At 34.0% G+C, this 17,080-nt stretch overlaps 1 protein-coding gene across 5 annotated transcripts in view; it reads right to left on the reverse strand.

The window, feature by feature from the left end:
• Positions 1-878: 878 nt before the first annotated feature.
• The window catches only part of KIF18A (kinesin family member 18A), an 87,832-nt gene continuing 71,630 nt past the window's right edge, over positions 879-17,080 (reverse strand). For 4 of the 5 annotated variants that reach the window (XM_001138250.5, XM_009460131.4, XM_063783952.1 and 1 more), the window contains 3 exons: positions 16,783-16,890; positions 5,145-5,254; positions 2,023-2,685 (listed from right to left, as the gene is read on the reverse strand). In XM_001138250.5, coding sequence (XP_001138250.1) covers positions 2,603-2,685; positions 5,145-5,254; positions 16,783-16,890 — 301 coding nt within the window. In that variant the 3' untranslated portion in view covers positions 2,023-2,602. Of the gene's footprint in view, positions 962-2,022; positions 2,686-5,144; positions 5,255-16,782; positions 16,891-17,080 lie in introns of those variants that run through there. The other variant, XM_016920599.4, reaches the window with a different exon arrangement.

Below are 17,080 nucleotides of genomic sequence, written 5' to 3' on the forward strand. Positions count from 1 at the left end.
AATAAATATATTATTTGTTATATATATATATATAAAAAACAAAAGTAAATGTCTAGTCATGGTACCTAAACTATTAGGTTGGTGCAAAAGTAATTGCGGTTTTTGCCATTGAAAGTAATGGCAAAAACCGCAATTACTTTTGCACCAACCTAATATTAACAGTGGTTACACCTGGGAATGATATTAGTAGGCGGTGAGGAGGAAGCACATTTACTTCGTACTGTTCTGTATCATTTTTTAGAACAACACTTTTTTAAAAAATAAAAATTAGTTATTTTAGTTAAAATAGATCTATGATGTTACCAACACAAAGATAAAGGTTTGAGGTGATGGATATGCTAAAATCCTGACTTGATCATTGCACATTGTATACATATATCAACATATCACACTGTACCCCATATATGTACAATTATTATGTACCAATTAAAAGTACATATATTAATTTTTAAAGAAAGAATTAAAAATTAAACTGTGGTGTTAGAAGTTAGGATAGCTGTTACCACTGAGGGAGGTGATGACTGGGAGAAGGTGTAAGAGAGTCTTCTGAGGTACAGATAATTTTCTATTTCATCATTTGAGTGCTGGTTATGTGGGCATGTTCACTTTGAAAATTCACTGTTACATATTCACTTATGATTGATCTACTTTTTACATAAGGCTCACTTAAAAATGTTTTCACAGTGACTTATCAAATAGCATTCTTGTTTTAGTTTAAATTCACAGTTAATAGCTGTCTTTTCCCATTCATTATGGTTTATTCCCCCAACTTCCCCTTTATACAGTTATATGACAAAAGGCTCTTTTATTAATTTTTATAGAAGGCCAAATCTCTACCTGATAAAAATGGTATATAAGAAAATCGTGCTCATACCTTTTAGTATGAGGAGGACCATGAGGTCTAGTCACTTATTAATCATGGTAGCCACTCATCACTATCTGGTAAAAAGGTTTCTTTTACCTAAAATTGAAAGGAATAGAGAGGTGAAAGTGATTGTTAAACAGGCAACACAACGAAAAACCAAATGTCGAAGGGACCAAAAAAAAATGTGTTTATGGTGGTTTTCTGTATGACACATCCTGAATATGCTCTATAAATATGGAATCACCAGTGTCAGAGCTGAAAGGGACCTCAAAGATCATTCTCACACTCTCCCAGCCAGATTTTAAGTGGATAAACTTGATTAGCTGAAAGGCTTAAAATATTTCAGCTTGCTTGCTTTGGTGTGAAGGGTCCTGTGCTGCATAAAATTAAAAGTGCATTTGGCCAAATATGTTACATTCAGCAAACAAACAGGACAGGCAAGGCAAGTAAACAGTGTATAATTAAGTTGCAGCTCCATGTACTTCCTATAGCAGCAAGAATGATTGAAACATCTTTTCCCATTATCATTACAAGGCCTGTGGATTATTTTCAGACTTGGCTCTGGCGCCACATATCTTGATCTTACCTGAAATACAAATCTACAAAATTCACATTTTCTATAAAATAATAGTTTAGAACAGGGGTTCCGAACCGTGGTCTGTTAGGAACCAGGCCGCAGAGCAGGAAGCGAGTGGTAGGTGGCCGCTCCCATTGCTGGCATTACCACCTGAGCTCTGCCACGTATCAGATCAGCAGTGGCATTAGATTCTCATAGGAGTGTGACCCCTATTGTGAACTGTGCATGTGAGGGATCTAAGTTGTACACTCCCTATGAGAACGTAATGCCTGATGATCTGTGACTGTCTCCTATTACCCCAAGATGGGACCGTCTAGTTGCAAGAAAACAAGCTCAGGGCTCCCAATGATTCTACATTATGGTGAGTTATATAATTATTTAATTATATATGTAATATATAATGTAATAATAATAGAAATAAAATGCACAATAAATGTAATGTGTTTGAATCATCCTGAAACCACCCCCTACTCTCAGTCTGAGGTTTTGTCTTTCACAAAACCAGTCCCTGGTGCCAAAAAGGTTGGGGACCACTGGTTTAGAGTATGTAAGGGGTAGTAATGAGACAAGAAAATGAAACACTTTAAAATCTACATCTTTAATATATCAAGTAGCAAGGGACAATATTTTATTTGTGATGACTAAATAATATTTACAATGATTTTATGGGCACATATATTTACACTTGTACATTAAAGTATTTTTGAAAAGGAAAGTCATATATATGACTAAAATAATGTATCAAAACATAATAGAGAACCAAATACATCTTGGGCCATAACTTTACCACTTCTAAATTCTTATTTTTAAAAAATAATAAAGATAATTTAACTCACTACCATTTACTAAAATGTCCTAGTCAACTTGTTGTGGCATAGTAAAACTAAGCTGCCACCATGGTAACTGACACTCAGGGATTTTAAAAGGCAACAAATATTTAAAAAAGTTAAAAGACAACCTTTTCTTTTGAAATTTTATTTTTTTAGAACACAAAAGAAGAAAACAAAGATTTTCATTTTTCTGCTTGCTGAAAGTACTTGGGTAAACTTAGCTTTAAGATGGGTCTTCTTTCAAAGATTTTAAATATATTTTTGAAAGGGTATTGATAAACTTTGAAAAGCAGATTTGATCAACTTCATTTTGCTTGGTTTTGAAGTGATTTATCTTAGATTTCCTTTTGAAATATTTCTTCCAAATTTTCTAACCATGCTTGGATTTATTTTACAGATGTTTCTTTTATGTTCTAGAGAAGAAATAAAAAGATGCATAAATATCATTCAAAAAGTTTTCATCGTTCAACTTATAAAAATTATGACCATAGAAAGAAAAATTTACTCTTGAAATTCATAGTTGTTAGTTAACATAATTTAAAATACAACAACAACAAAGAGACATTAATACCTTTGGTTTAAAAGCTGTTCAAATTCATATTGCAAACTAAAGTTTCAGTGAGTGCGTGCACATACACAGACATCGGGTGAAGTCGCTGAATTAAATACTATGTTCATTTTCTTTCTTTCTGACTAATAAAAGACCATTTCTACAAGCATTTCTTCATTTTCCTTGTTGTATCACCATTTTTTCTCATTCCTTGGATTATATTTCCCCAGGGATTTAAACTTCCATATTTTTCCAATTTTAAAATTATCATTTGCATCTAGTACTTCCTAAAGGGCTGATCTTAATCCTATAGCTCTTTTTTCTTTTACTGCCACCTCTCAAGTATGTTCTATTTATGCCCATTCTTCTGGTTCTTCATTAGCTTTCACCGTCATTTTCTACTCAACAAAGTGTTGTTACAATAGGGTGCCATTGACTTTTTTCAGGATCAGTTTAATTGCTTATCCACTTTCTTGGCCATATTAGGTTTTAGTTTTAGAGGGACATATTCCCTTAACACTCTCTGTTATTTCTCTAACTGCTAAGTTAACAGGAGTTGCCTTTTTCCCTACTGATGGTCCTATGTTTATTTGTACATTGTTAGTTAGAAAACTGGTTTAATACATTTTTCACTTGAACATTATAATGTATATAAAATATCTTTCCTTACAAACTAATACCTCTTTGGCAAGCATTGTGGTTTATTATCATCTCCCACTTTTTTTTTCCCCATAGTAGATATTTTTACTCACATCTCTTTATACATGAAATATTTGATGAATTTGTATCTTCAGATAATAAGCATATTAGAAAAACCCAATTTCTATGATTTGAGTTTTTTTTTTTTTTTTTTTTTTTTTTGAGACGGAGTTTTGCTCAGTCGCCCAGGCTGGAGTGCAGTGGTGCGATCTCGGCTCACTGCAAGCTCCGCCTCCCAGGTTCACGCCATTCTCCTGCCTCAGCTTCCCGAGTAGCTGGGACTACAGCCGCCTGCCACCATGCCCGGCTAATTTTTTTAATTTTTTTTGGTAGAGACGGGGTTTCACCATGTTAGCCAGGATGGTCTCGATTTCCTGACCTCGTGATCCGCCCGCCTCAGCCTCCCAAAGTGCTGGGATTACAGGCGTGAGCCACGGCGCCCGGCCAATTTGAGAGTTTTTATAAATTTATTATTTGGCTGTAGAATTATGATTCTTGAAGAACTTTTTTAGAAGATCAGTGGGGGCAGTACACATCTAAACTAACTACAGATACACATTTTTAAGCATTATTAAATACAACATGTCAAACCAAATGATCAAGGTAAATTTTGTACTTTACTACCTTACTGTCTGATGTTTCAATTTGCTGTCTGATGCTTCAATTTCCATTGAACTTAAGGTAAACACTGGCTACTACAGGAAGCAGGCATTTACCAATATAGGTTGACAAAGTTACTGAGGAATTTTATATTACTCTAATCAAAGGGCATCGACAGAAAAAAACTAACAATAGCTTTCATGTTATCCTTAGAAAAATTATATCATGAGACACCTTTAAATTGCATTTGCTATAATTATCAGTTCCTATAGAGAACAATCAAACTGTGTCTTACTGCTCTCTGTATTCATCACAGGACATGGTAAATGCCTAGTGAATAAATAGTTTCTGAATGAAGTCTTAGGAACTGTAGTATCAGAGAGACAGAGGTCTAGATGTTGGGGCCTGAAAACTGGCTGGCATGATATACCACTAGTTTAACTGAAGTGGTTTTGTTACCATAAACTCATGTCACTCCCATATGCGGTTGATGGAATGTAGTATCTTTCATACTGATGGGAAAGATCCATCAGTATCTTTTCCAACTTGCCAATGGGAGTTACAATATGATTGTAACTAGATACAGACTGGAATCTGTGTAGAAGTTACACACTGAGTTAGAGGCCAAATTATTCAAAATATTACGCTAAGAGAAAAATTTAAAGTGGGTATAGTTTATCTGCAAAATACACTTAATTAGTAACATTAAGTAATACATTTAGCCAATTATTTCAATTATTATGAGACAGTAGGGATAACTAAAAGGGTGTAGAAAGTAGAGTTTTAAGATCTGGTTCTTGAGTTTTGGCTCTACCAATATAATATCTGTGTGATCTTGGGTAAATGCTTTTGTGTTTTAAAGTTTCCTTATCTATAATATGTGGATAATCATACTTGTTCTACCACATAGTAAAGGTGATGAATAAAGGGAGATTCTTATGAAAACACAATAAAAAACGTAAAGTACCATATGTGTGTTACAGAGTCATACCATTAAATATCAAATTAAAAGCTGAGACATACCCATTGTTGGTTTGTTTTCTTGTAAGTGCTTATCACTTGAATTATCTTGTCGAACACGTTTGGCAAATCCAGAATTTACGTCTGCAGTTAACGAACTGTTTGATGTAGAACTTGAGAGGAAAAGTTTTTAATTTAGTTAAGCATTTTTTTTATACCTCAAAGTTCTAATACATATTGTACATGCGACAATGATTAAAGAAAGAAAACACAAAAATATTAAGTTGTGAAATCTCACAGAAGTGGAGGTACTAAATACATTTTTGGCCCACAGAGAAATTTAGCTGTGTGTGATTTTAAATTGGATATTTTATATTTTTATTCAAATTGAATGTTATGATTGTAGGTGTATGTTACAATTCTGTAGCAGAATATTCCAGGGTGCTTTGCTGGCAGATAAGTAAGCACTATTATTCAAAATGTAGAGATCAGTAGCACATAGTCACAAGAGGTTAAAAAAAAAAAACAAAAAAAACTAAGCTCATGTTACAAATTTGGACCAAGAACCCTAATGTGAAAGGTATAAACAAGTGAGATTGTTTGAAAAACCTTGTTTTAAAATGAAAGCAGGGTAACAATAAAAACCTCTAATTACTACAATCACAGAAACTGAAATAAAAAGAATGACCTGTTTTCATTTGCTCTAGCTTCAAAAATTTAATCAGTCTTACACTGCTGATGGTTCAACTTTCTTACTCAATTTGAGTTGACACCTATTATGGCCTTGTGTTACATGATATACAAGTAAACAAGGCACAAAAATCCCTGTCCTAAAAACTTATAGAATAGACATACAGTGGAGATGAGAAAAAAATAAGATAAATACATGAAATAATATAAGGTAAAGTAAAAATATAGTGCCAAGGTTTCCATAATGCAAGGAGCTATAGATTCTTGAGTGTAGAGTAAGAAAGAATAATGGAAATTTTGTGGATGCAATGAATTTGATCTGGGTCCTGAAAAACAGCAATCCTTCCTAGTCCTAAAGAGGATCAATTTTTAACAGGTAGGATTGGGGGTTGGGTCGAAAAAGAACATCCTTCCACGCTGATTCAAACAACCTAAGCTTAGGGAAATTCTGGCTAATAAAGATACTATATAGTAATACCCCTTATCAACGGGGGGGATATCTTCTAAGATCGCCAGTGGATGCCTGCAACTGAGGATAGTATCAAACCGGATATATACTATGTATTCTCCTACACATATCTATGATAAAGTTTAAATTATAAATTAGGCACAGTAAGAGATTAACAATAATAATAATAAAATAGAGCAATTATAATTATAATTATTATAAGGTTACGTGAATGTGGTCTCCCTCTCTATTAAAATATCTTATTGTTCTACAATCGCCTATTTTTGAACTGCGGTTGACCATGGGTAACTGAAACCACAGAAAGCAAAACTTGAATAAGGGGTGACTACTCAGTGGAAGTAATGAAAATGACACAGTTTAAGAAGATAAAATCACAAATTTGTATGCACAAATATTATATCAACTACAGTAGTCCCCACTTCTTAAATGGTGATAAATTACTATGATTCTGTTTTGAATATTAAACACACTTTTGTATATATCAGCTGTCCAAGGCAGAAATTCTTTTTTGATCATTTGGTGATTTTATTTTTTCAAATATAAAGATCAATATTATTAGTTACTTTTGATAAAACATTGTTTTTTCTTAAATTTATCCCAAAGTTGTCTTTATTACTTCATAGTACAATTATTCACTATGGCTAGTTCCAGGACGCTACTTTTTACTCATAGCATGTTCTTTCTTGAAAATTAGGCTTTTGAATAAAGCCATTTGATTAGAACTCATATTTCTAGAAATCAAATCCAACCCTAATAAATTGCGTATTTATATAAAAGTAAAATATACCCAAACATGTTTACGATTTAGTTAAATAGTCCACTGATGAAATGTTTAACATTTATGTTGTAGGTCATAAACTACAAAGACTTAAAACTGATGAGTGCAAGTTCAAATTATGTTAAAGGCTATACTGAAAAATCCAAAGACACTTCCAGTTGTGCACAAAACATATTCCCATAACTATAAATAAAGTTAAGAATTAACCTTTTGCTCCCTTATATAGGTAGAATGTTTCTTCTACTCAACATAATACCTCTTCTACTATTTTATCTGAAATAATTTCTAGTTGAAATAATTAGACATCTTTCAAAACAAAATAAAAATGTATGGCAAATATGAAACTGCTTTGGGGTGCTCAGAAGATTGTGGACAAACAAAAAACCAATCAACCAAACAAATACAAAACAAACAATCCAAAACTCTGATTAATATAATTGAGAAGTAAAAGCTAACATTATGTATGCATTATATTTAAATATTTGATAGGCTAATCAATTTAGTAAAATAGTGTGCTAGAGAAATATTAAATAAATTGTTAAGATTAAAAATCTAATATACTCAATTATTTAAACAAATCTGTTGGGTAGGTTTTGGAATATCCAGTGCTTTCAAACTCTAATGCCATTTTATGCAAAATAAATGAAATACATATATAGAAAGCTTCCCCTTCTTTATTTTTAAAACTATATTAGAATATATACACAACTAAATATGTATATAAAGCTGCTAAATGGAAAATACCACAGTTTATTACTCTGAAGTGCATGTAACTTTAATTGGGGAAAAAGAAGATTAAAAAAAGTAATCATGTACATTTCTAGCATTAATCTCTTTTAACCTTAGTTAATGGCAGGATCTAATTACTGGTACCAGAGGGAATGTAATAGAACAATTAATAGGCTATAAGAAATCAAGTTACTTTCTTTACATGTCCTTTAATATTATTTCACAATATTAGTTGTTCATGTGGAAGCCCTTTAACTTATCTAAAATCACTCCAAATACACAATTCACATACCTGGACATTTCCTGAAAAACTACTTGATTTTATAATAGCTAAGTTCATATTTAAAAATTATTCTTATCTATAAACATTTGTGACATCTTAGTAAACACAACATACTACCAGTGAAGGACAAGAAAACTCACTAAAATTAATTAATGGAACAAATGACAAAACTGACACTATGCAAATTAGTGATAAAAGTAGACGAAACAGATGATTGTGGTTAGCTAGGCTCACTCATAAAGTGACAGACTTCTGTATATAAACCAGAATAATTGTACAAATCAAATTTGTACCTTAGCAAATACAAAATTTTAAATGTCATAGATGAGACATTTAGGAAAAATCCATAAATTTTAAATTTACACATTCCAAGTCTCTGTTATACTTTGTTTAGGAGGGACAAGGACAGATATTAAATTCACTTATGAGAAGATACTCAATGTAGCACAAATAAGTAGGCTACTTGTAAATTCGTTTCCTGTTACTTAAATGATAACAGGCTCCTGGTGGAAAATACATTTAAAAATAGTCATTTTAAGGTCTTCTATAAACTTTTCTCCCCATAATCACATAGCAAAGAAAAAGAGGTAGAGGAAGTCAGATCCATTTTATATTTATTGAGTATATTTGTCATTGCATTCAATTTATAGGATATAAAGAATGCATCATGAACTTCTAGTCATATAACTCAATATATTTAAGATTTTTCCTTATCTTTAGTTTTTAGTTGTTTTACTACTATATACCTAGGTATGTTTCTCTTTATATTAACCCGGCTTTTGGTTTGCAGTGCTACTCAAATCCATGGTTTAATGTCTTTTGTTAGTTTTGAATAAGTATTAGCCATCATCTCAAATATTACTTTTCCCTATTCTTTCTCTCACTCCCTTCTGAGACATACAATACATACTTTCTAGACTTTTAAAAATTGTGTCCCATGTCTCTTTCACTTCTTCCCATATTTTTATCATACTGCACATCAGTTTGGATATTTTCCTACCAGTCTATCTTTCAGAAAAAATTCCAAAACCTGAACAAATGAATAATAAGTAACAAAATCAAAGTCGTAATAAAGTCTCCCAGCAAAGAAAAGCTTGGAATTTGATGGCTTCACTGCTGATTTTTACCAAACATTTAAAAAAGAACCAATACCAATCTTACTCAAACTATTCTGAAAAACAGAGGCAGAAGGAATACTTCCAAAATCATTATATGAGGCGAGTATTACTCTGATACCAAAACCAGACAAGGACACATCAAAACAAGAAAACTCCAGGCCAATATCCCTGATGAACACATGCACAAATCCTTAACAAAATACTAGCAAACTGAATCCAATAACAAACCTGAAAGATCATTCATCATGGCCAAGTGGGATTTATCCCAGGGATGCAAGATGGTTCAACATATGCAAATTAACCAATGTGATACATTGTATCAATAGAATGAAGAACAACAACCATATGATCATTTCAATAGATGCTGAAAAAGTATTTGATAAAATTCAACATCCCTTTATGATAAAAACTCTCACCAAGCGGACTTAATAGACGTCTACAGAACTCTCCACCCAAAATCAACAGAATATACATTCTTTTCAGCACCACACTGCACTTATTCCAAAATTGACCACATAGTTGGAAGTAAAGCACTCTTCAGCAAATATAAAAGAACAGAAATTAGAACAATCTGTCTCTCAGAATACAGTGCAATCAAACTAGAACTCAGGATTAAGACACTCACTCAAAACCACTCAACTACATGGAAACTGAACAACCTGCTCCTGAATGACTACTGGGTACATAACGAAATGAAGGCAGAAATAAAGATGTTCTTTGAAACCAACGAGAACAAAGACACGACATACCAGAATCTCTGGGACACATTTAAAGCAGTGTGTAGAGGGAAATCTATAGCAGTAAATGCCCACAAGAGAAAGCAGGAAAGATCTAAAATTGACACGCTAACATCACAATTAAAAGAACTAGAGAAGCAAGAGCAAACACATCCAAAAGCTAGCAGAAGGCAAGAAATAACTAAGACCAGAGCAGAACTGAAGGAGATAGAGACGCAAAAAACCCTTCAAAAAATCAATGAATCCAGGAGCTGGTTTTCTGAAAAGATCAACAAAATTGATAGACTGCTAGCAAGACTAAGAAAGAGGAAAAGAGAGAAGAATCAAATAGACACAGTAAAAAAAGATAAAGGGGATATCACCACCGATCCCACAGAAATACAAACTACCATCAGAGAATACTATAAACACCTCTATGCAAATAAACTAGAAAATCTAGAAGAAATGGATAAATTCCTGGACACATACACCCTCCCAAGACTAAACCAGGAAGAAGTTGAATCTCTGAATAGACCAATAATAGGCTCTGAAATTGAGGCAATAATTAATAGCCTACCAACCGAAAAAAGTCCAGGACCAGGCGGATTCACAGCTGAATTCTACCAGAGGTACAAAGAAGAGCTGGTACCATTCCTTCTGAAATTATTTCAATCTATAGAAAAAGAGGGAATCCTCCCTAACTCATTTTATGAGACCAGCATCATCCTGATACCAAAGCCTGGCAGAGACACAACAAAAAAAGAGAATTTTAGACCAATATCCCTGAAGAACATTGATGCAAAAATCCTCAATAAACTACTGGCAAGCCCAATCCAGCAGCACATCAAAAAGCTTATCCACCATGATCAAGTGGGCTTCATCCCTGGGATGCAAGGCTGGTTCAATATATGCAAATCAATAAATGTAATCCAGCATATAAACAGAACCAAAGACAAAAACCACATGATTATCTCAATAGATGCAGAAAAGGCCTTTGACAAAATTCAACAGCCCTTCATGCTAAAAACTCTCAATAAATTAGGTATTGATGGGACGTATCTCAAAATAATAAGAGCTATCTATGACAAAACCACAGCCAATTTCATACTGAATGGGCAAAAACTGGAAGCATTCCCTTTGAAAACTGGCACAAGACAGGGATGCCCTCTCTCACCATTTCTATTCAACATAGTGTTGGAAGTTCTGGCCAGGGCAATCAGGCAGGAGAAAGAAATAAAGGGTATTCAATTAGGAAAAGAGGAAGTCAAATCGTCCCTGTTTGCAGATGACATGATTGTGTATTTAGAAAACCCCATCATCTCAGCCCAAAATCTCCTTAAGCTGATAAGCAACTTCAGCAAAGTCTCAGGATACAAAATCAATGTGCAAAAATCACAAGCATTCTTATACACCAATAACAGACAGAGAGACAAATCATGAGTGAACTCCCATTCACAATTGCTTCAAAGAGAATAAAATACCTAGGAATCCAACTTACAAGGGATGTGAAGGACCTCTTCAAGGAGAACTACAAACCACTGCTCAAGGAAATAAAAGAGGACACAAACAAATGGAAGAACATTCCATGCTCATGGATAGGAAGAATCAATATCATGAAAATGGCCATACTGCCCAAGGTAATTTATAGATTCAGTGCCATCCCCATCAAGCTACCAATGACTTTCTTCACAGAATTGGAAAAAACTACTTTAAAGTTCATATGGAACCAGAAAAGAGCCCGCATTGCCAAGACAATCCTAAGGCAAAAGAACAAAACTGGAGGCATCACACTACCTGACTTCAAACTATACTACAAAGCTACAGTAACCAAAACAGCCTGGTACTGGTACCAAAACAGAGATATAGACCAATGGAACAGAACAGAGCCCTCAGAAATAATACCATACATCTACAACCATCTGATCTTTGACAAACCTGACAAAAACAAGAAATGGGGAAAGAATTCCCCATTTAATAAATGGTGCTGGGAAAACTGGCTAGCCATATGTAGAAAGCTGAAACTGGATCCCTTCCTTACACCTTATACAAAAATTAATTCAAGATGGATTAAAGACTTAAACGTTAGAGCTAAAACCATAAAAACCCCAGAAGAAAACCTAGGCAATACCATTCAGGACATAGGCATGGGTAAGGACTTCATGTCTAAAACACCAAAAGCAATGGCAACAAAAGCCAAAATTGACAAATGGGATCTAATTAAACTAAAGAGCTTCTGCACAGCAAAAGAAACTACCATCAGAGTGAACAGGCAATCTACAACATGGGAGAAAATTTTCGCAACCTACTCATCTGACAAAGGGCTAATATCCAGAATCTACAATGAACTCAAACAAATTTACAAGAAAAAAACAAACAACCCCATCAAAAAGTGGGCGAAGGACATGAACAGACACTTCTCAAAAGAAGACATTTATGCAGCCAAAAAACACATAAAAAAATGCTCACCATCACTGGCCATCAGAGAAATGCAAATCAAAACCACAATGAGATACCATCTCACACCAGTTAGAATGGCAATCATTAAAAAGTCAGGAAACAACAGTTGCTGGAGAGGATGTGGAGAAATAGGAACACTTTTACACTGTTGGTGGGACTGTAAACTAGTTCAACCATTGTGGAAGACAGTGTGGCGATTTCTCAAGGATCTAGAACTAGAAATACCATTTGACCCAGCCATGTTGTTACTGGGTATATACCCAAAGGATTATAAATCATGCTGCTATAAAGACACATGCACACGTATGTTTATTGCGGCACTGTTCACAATAGCAAAGACTTGGAACCAATCCAAATGTCCATCAGTGATAGACTGGATTAAGAAGATGTGGCACATACACACCATGGAAGACTATGCAGCCATAAAAAAGGATGAGTTCATGTCCTTTGTAGGGACAGGATGAAGCTGAAAACCATCATTCTCAGCAAACTATAGCAAGGACAAAAAACCAAACACCGCATGTTCTCACTCATAGGTGGGAAGTGAACAATGAGAACACATGGACACAAGAAGGCGAACATCACACACCGGGGCCTGTTGTGGGGTAGGGGGAGTGCAGAGGGAAAGCATTAGGAGATATACCAAATGTAAATGACGAGTTAATGGGTGCAGCACACCAACATGGCACATGTATACATATGTAACAAACCTGCACGTTATGCACATGTACCGTGGAACTTAAAGCATAAAAAAAAAAAACAACTCTCAAAAAACTGGGTATAGAAGGAACATATCTCAACACGATAAAAGCCATACACGACAGACCCACAGCTGGTACTATCCTGAATGCAGAAAATCTGAAATTCTTTTCTCTAAGTTGTGGAACATGACAAGGATGCCCACTTTCACCAGTATTGATTATTTAACATAGTACTGGAAGTCCTAAGTAGAGCAATCAGACAAGAGAAAGAAAAGAAAGAAAGAACATCCAAATTGGAAAGGAAGAAGTGAAATTATCCTTGTTTGCAGATGACATGATCTTATCATATATTTGGAAAAACGTAGAGTCCACCAAAAAACTATGAGAACCTAGAAACAAATTCAGTAGAGTTCCAGAATACAAAATCAATATACAAAAATCAGTAGCATATCTATATACAAACACTGAAATAATTTGAAAAAAAAAAAAGTAATCCCCTTTACAAAAGCTAAAAATAAAATAAGTAGGAGTTAACCAAAGAAGTAAAAGAGCTCCATAATGAAAACTATAAAACACTGATGTAAGAAAAGCAGATACAAAAAAATAGAAAGGTATTCCACGTTCATGGATTGGAAGAATCAATATTGTTAAAATGTCCACACTACTCACAGTGGTCTACAGAATCAATGCAATCCCTATCAAAATACCAATGACACTCTTCATAGAAATAGAAAAAACAATCCTAAAATTTATATGGAATCACAAAAGACCCAGAATAGCCAAAGCTATCCTGAGCAAAAAGATCAAAACTGGAGGAATCACATTACCTGACTTCAAATTACACTACAGAGCTATAGTAACCAAAAAAGCACGGGACTGGCATAAAACCAGACACACAGACCAGTGGAACAGAATAGAGAGCCCCAAAATAAATCTACACATTTACAATAAACTCATTTTTGACAAAGCTGCCAAGAACATACATTGGGAAAAAAGATAGTCTCTTCAATAAACAGTGCTGGAAAACTGTTTATCCATATGCAGAAGAATGAAGCTAGATCCCTATCTCTTGCAATATACAGAAATGAAATCAAAATGGATAAAAATTTAAATTTAAGACCTCAAACTATGAAACTGCTAAAAGAAAACATTGGGGAAACTCTCCAGGACACTGGACTGGACAAAGATTTCTTGAGTAATACCCTACACAGGGAACCAAAGCAAAAATGGATAAATGGGATCACATCAAGTTAAAAAGCTTCTGTAAAGCAAAGGAAACAATCAATAAAGTGAAGAGACAACCCACAGAATTAGAGAAAATACCTGCAAACTATCTATCTGACAAGGGATTAATAACCATAATACATAAGGAGCTCAAACAACTCTAGGAAAAAAATCTAATGATCTGATTTTTAAAATGGGCAAAAGAATAGACATTTCTCAAAAGAAGACATATAAATGGCAAAGAAGCATATGAAAAGGTACTCAACATCACTGATTATCAGAAAAATGTAAATCAAAACTACAATGAGATATCATCTCACCCCAGTTAAAATGGCTTTTTTTCCAAAAGACAGTCAACAACAAACACTGGCAAGGATATGGAGAAAAGGGAACACTTGTATACTGTTCATGGGGATGTAAATTAGTACAACCACTATAAAGAAAAGTTTGAAGAGTCCTCAAAAAACTAAAAATAGTACTACCATACGATCCAGCAATGCCCCTACTAGATACATGCCAAAATGAAAGGAAATCAGTATACTGAAGAGATATCTGCACTACCATGTTTATTGCAACACTACTCACAATAGCCAAGATTTGGAAGCAACCTAAGTGCCAATCAACAGATGAATAGAAAAAGAAAATATAGTACCTATACACAATAGAGTACCATTCAGCCATGAAACAAGAATGAGACCCTGTCATTTGCAACAGCGTGGATGGAACTGATGGTAATTATGTTAAGTGAAATAAGCCAGGTACAGAAAGATAAGCTTGGCATGTTCTCACTTATTTTGGGGAGCTAAAAAATAAATTGAACTCATGGAGATAGAGAGTAGAATGATGGTTACCAGAGGCTGGGAAGGGTTTTTCGGGAGATTGGGGAGGATGGTTAATGGGGGGATGCTTAATCTAAATATAACGAATAAGATCTAGTATTTGATAGCACAACAGGGTAACTACAGTCAACAATAATGTATTGTACATTTAAAAAATAACTAAGAGTATAATTAGATTGTTTATAACACAAAGGATAGATGAATGAATACTCCATTTACACTGATGTGATTATTACACATTGTATGCTTGTATCAAAATATCCCATGCACCCCCTAATATATACACCTACTACGTACCCACAAAAATAAAAAATAAAAAACAAATCCATCTTTCAGTTCACTAATACTCTCCTCTGCTGTATGTAATCTGCTGAATTGATTTATTGAGTTCTTCATCTCAGTAAATTCTATATTTTCAGTTCTAGAATATCCACTTGATTAATTTTAATAGAATCTGGTTCTTTGGGGAAGTATCTATTTGTTGAAATTATTACAGTTAAAAATTTTAAATTCCTATCTGATAATCCCAATATCTGCCTCACGTATGAATCACTGCTCCCATGATGTTTTTTTCTCTTAATTTTTAGTCATTTGGTCCTGTCTCCTGGCATACTTTGTAATTTTTGTTTAAGTGCCGAACATTGATGCAGAGCAAAGATAAATCACCTTGATCCAATCAAGAATTAAGTTGGTCTAAGGTCTGTTTCAGACTTTCAAGAACTGGCCTATTTCTAGGTTGCCCTACTCCTAGTGAAACACCCTTCAGGGATCTCAAATAAAATCCTAATGTGTTTAACAGGGCCTTTTCTTCATGGTGGTCCCTGAACTCCAATTTTTCTGTGAAAGCCTCATAAGAACATCAAAACTCTGCTTAATACTTTAGCCTCTTAGCAGCTACTTTCAGCTAGGTGTCTTAGCCTCTCATTCCACAAAGCTGAGAACTTGGCGAATACCTTGAGGACAAAAACTGTACAGAATAATTTTGCTTCCCTAGCTCAGAGTAAGACAGCTGATAGCTCTAAGTTTCCATTTTCTGTTCGGCCTCTATGCCTTATGCCATAAATTGGCAAATGCTAAATAAAAAACAGAGGCAGAGAAAGTCTAGCTGTCTATAGCATGTTTCTCTTTTCTCTGGGATCTCAGGCTCTCCATCCTGGCTATCATGGTTGTTCTCCATTGCCTTCAAGCAGCTGTTGGTTCTATTTTATGCACTTTTTACAACTGTTCTTGATAGGTAGCTTGGTCTGATACAAGCTACACTGTCTTAGGCAGAAATAAAAGTCTCTTCACTCATTATATTTTAGTCATATATCTTAATCCATTAAAATAACATAATTCTATGATGGAAGAAATTTGGTAATGTTTAAAAAGGATAATGAAGTAAGTAGAAATAACGAAGTAAGTAAAAATTGTCACCCCAGAAAAGTTAAAATTAAGTAGTTTTTGACAGAAAACTTTTCAATTTATTTTTAAAAGTCTGTAATATGAAATATTTTATAAAATATCAAGTGAAATACTTGAGTTTTTCAAGATCTCCTTTTGATAATATAAATCCAGTACCCCATTCAGAGAAATTTATCCTAAGTATGCTTAAACATTGAGAGTCTAATTATAAAAAATAAAAAAGCAATAGCATATAATATATAAAGATTATCTTATATAACTACAGAACCAAACCAGTTTATGTTTAATCATACCTTGTTAATTTCCGTTTCCTTTTGGCAGCAGTAGTCATTGCCATGTAGGATGGCACCATGCTTGGTACAGGCATAGAATGCTTAGTTGAGAATGAAGAAGGATCAAGCCTGTATATTAATAGTGACAAATAAAAAATAATAATTTTGATTTGAACTATGAAGAGAAAAGGAAGCAAATGTGTCCATAATTAGAAAACCATTTGGTATTAATATATAAAGAAAAACATTCTGCTATACTGTAAAGATTCCCTTGCTTGTCCTGGGGTATTCTTTTCTCTTTATAACACAGGTAAAGTTG

The sequence above is a fragment of the Pan troglodytes genome, chromosome 9 (assembly GCF_028858775.2).
Source record: "Pan troglodytes isolate AG18354 chromosome 9, NHGRI_mPanTro3-v2.0_pri, whole genome shotgun sequence".
NCBI classification, from domain to species: Eukaryota; Metazoa; Chordata; class Mammalia; order Primates; family Hominidae; genus Pan; species Pan troglodytes.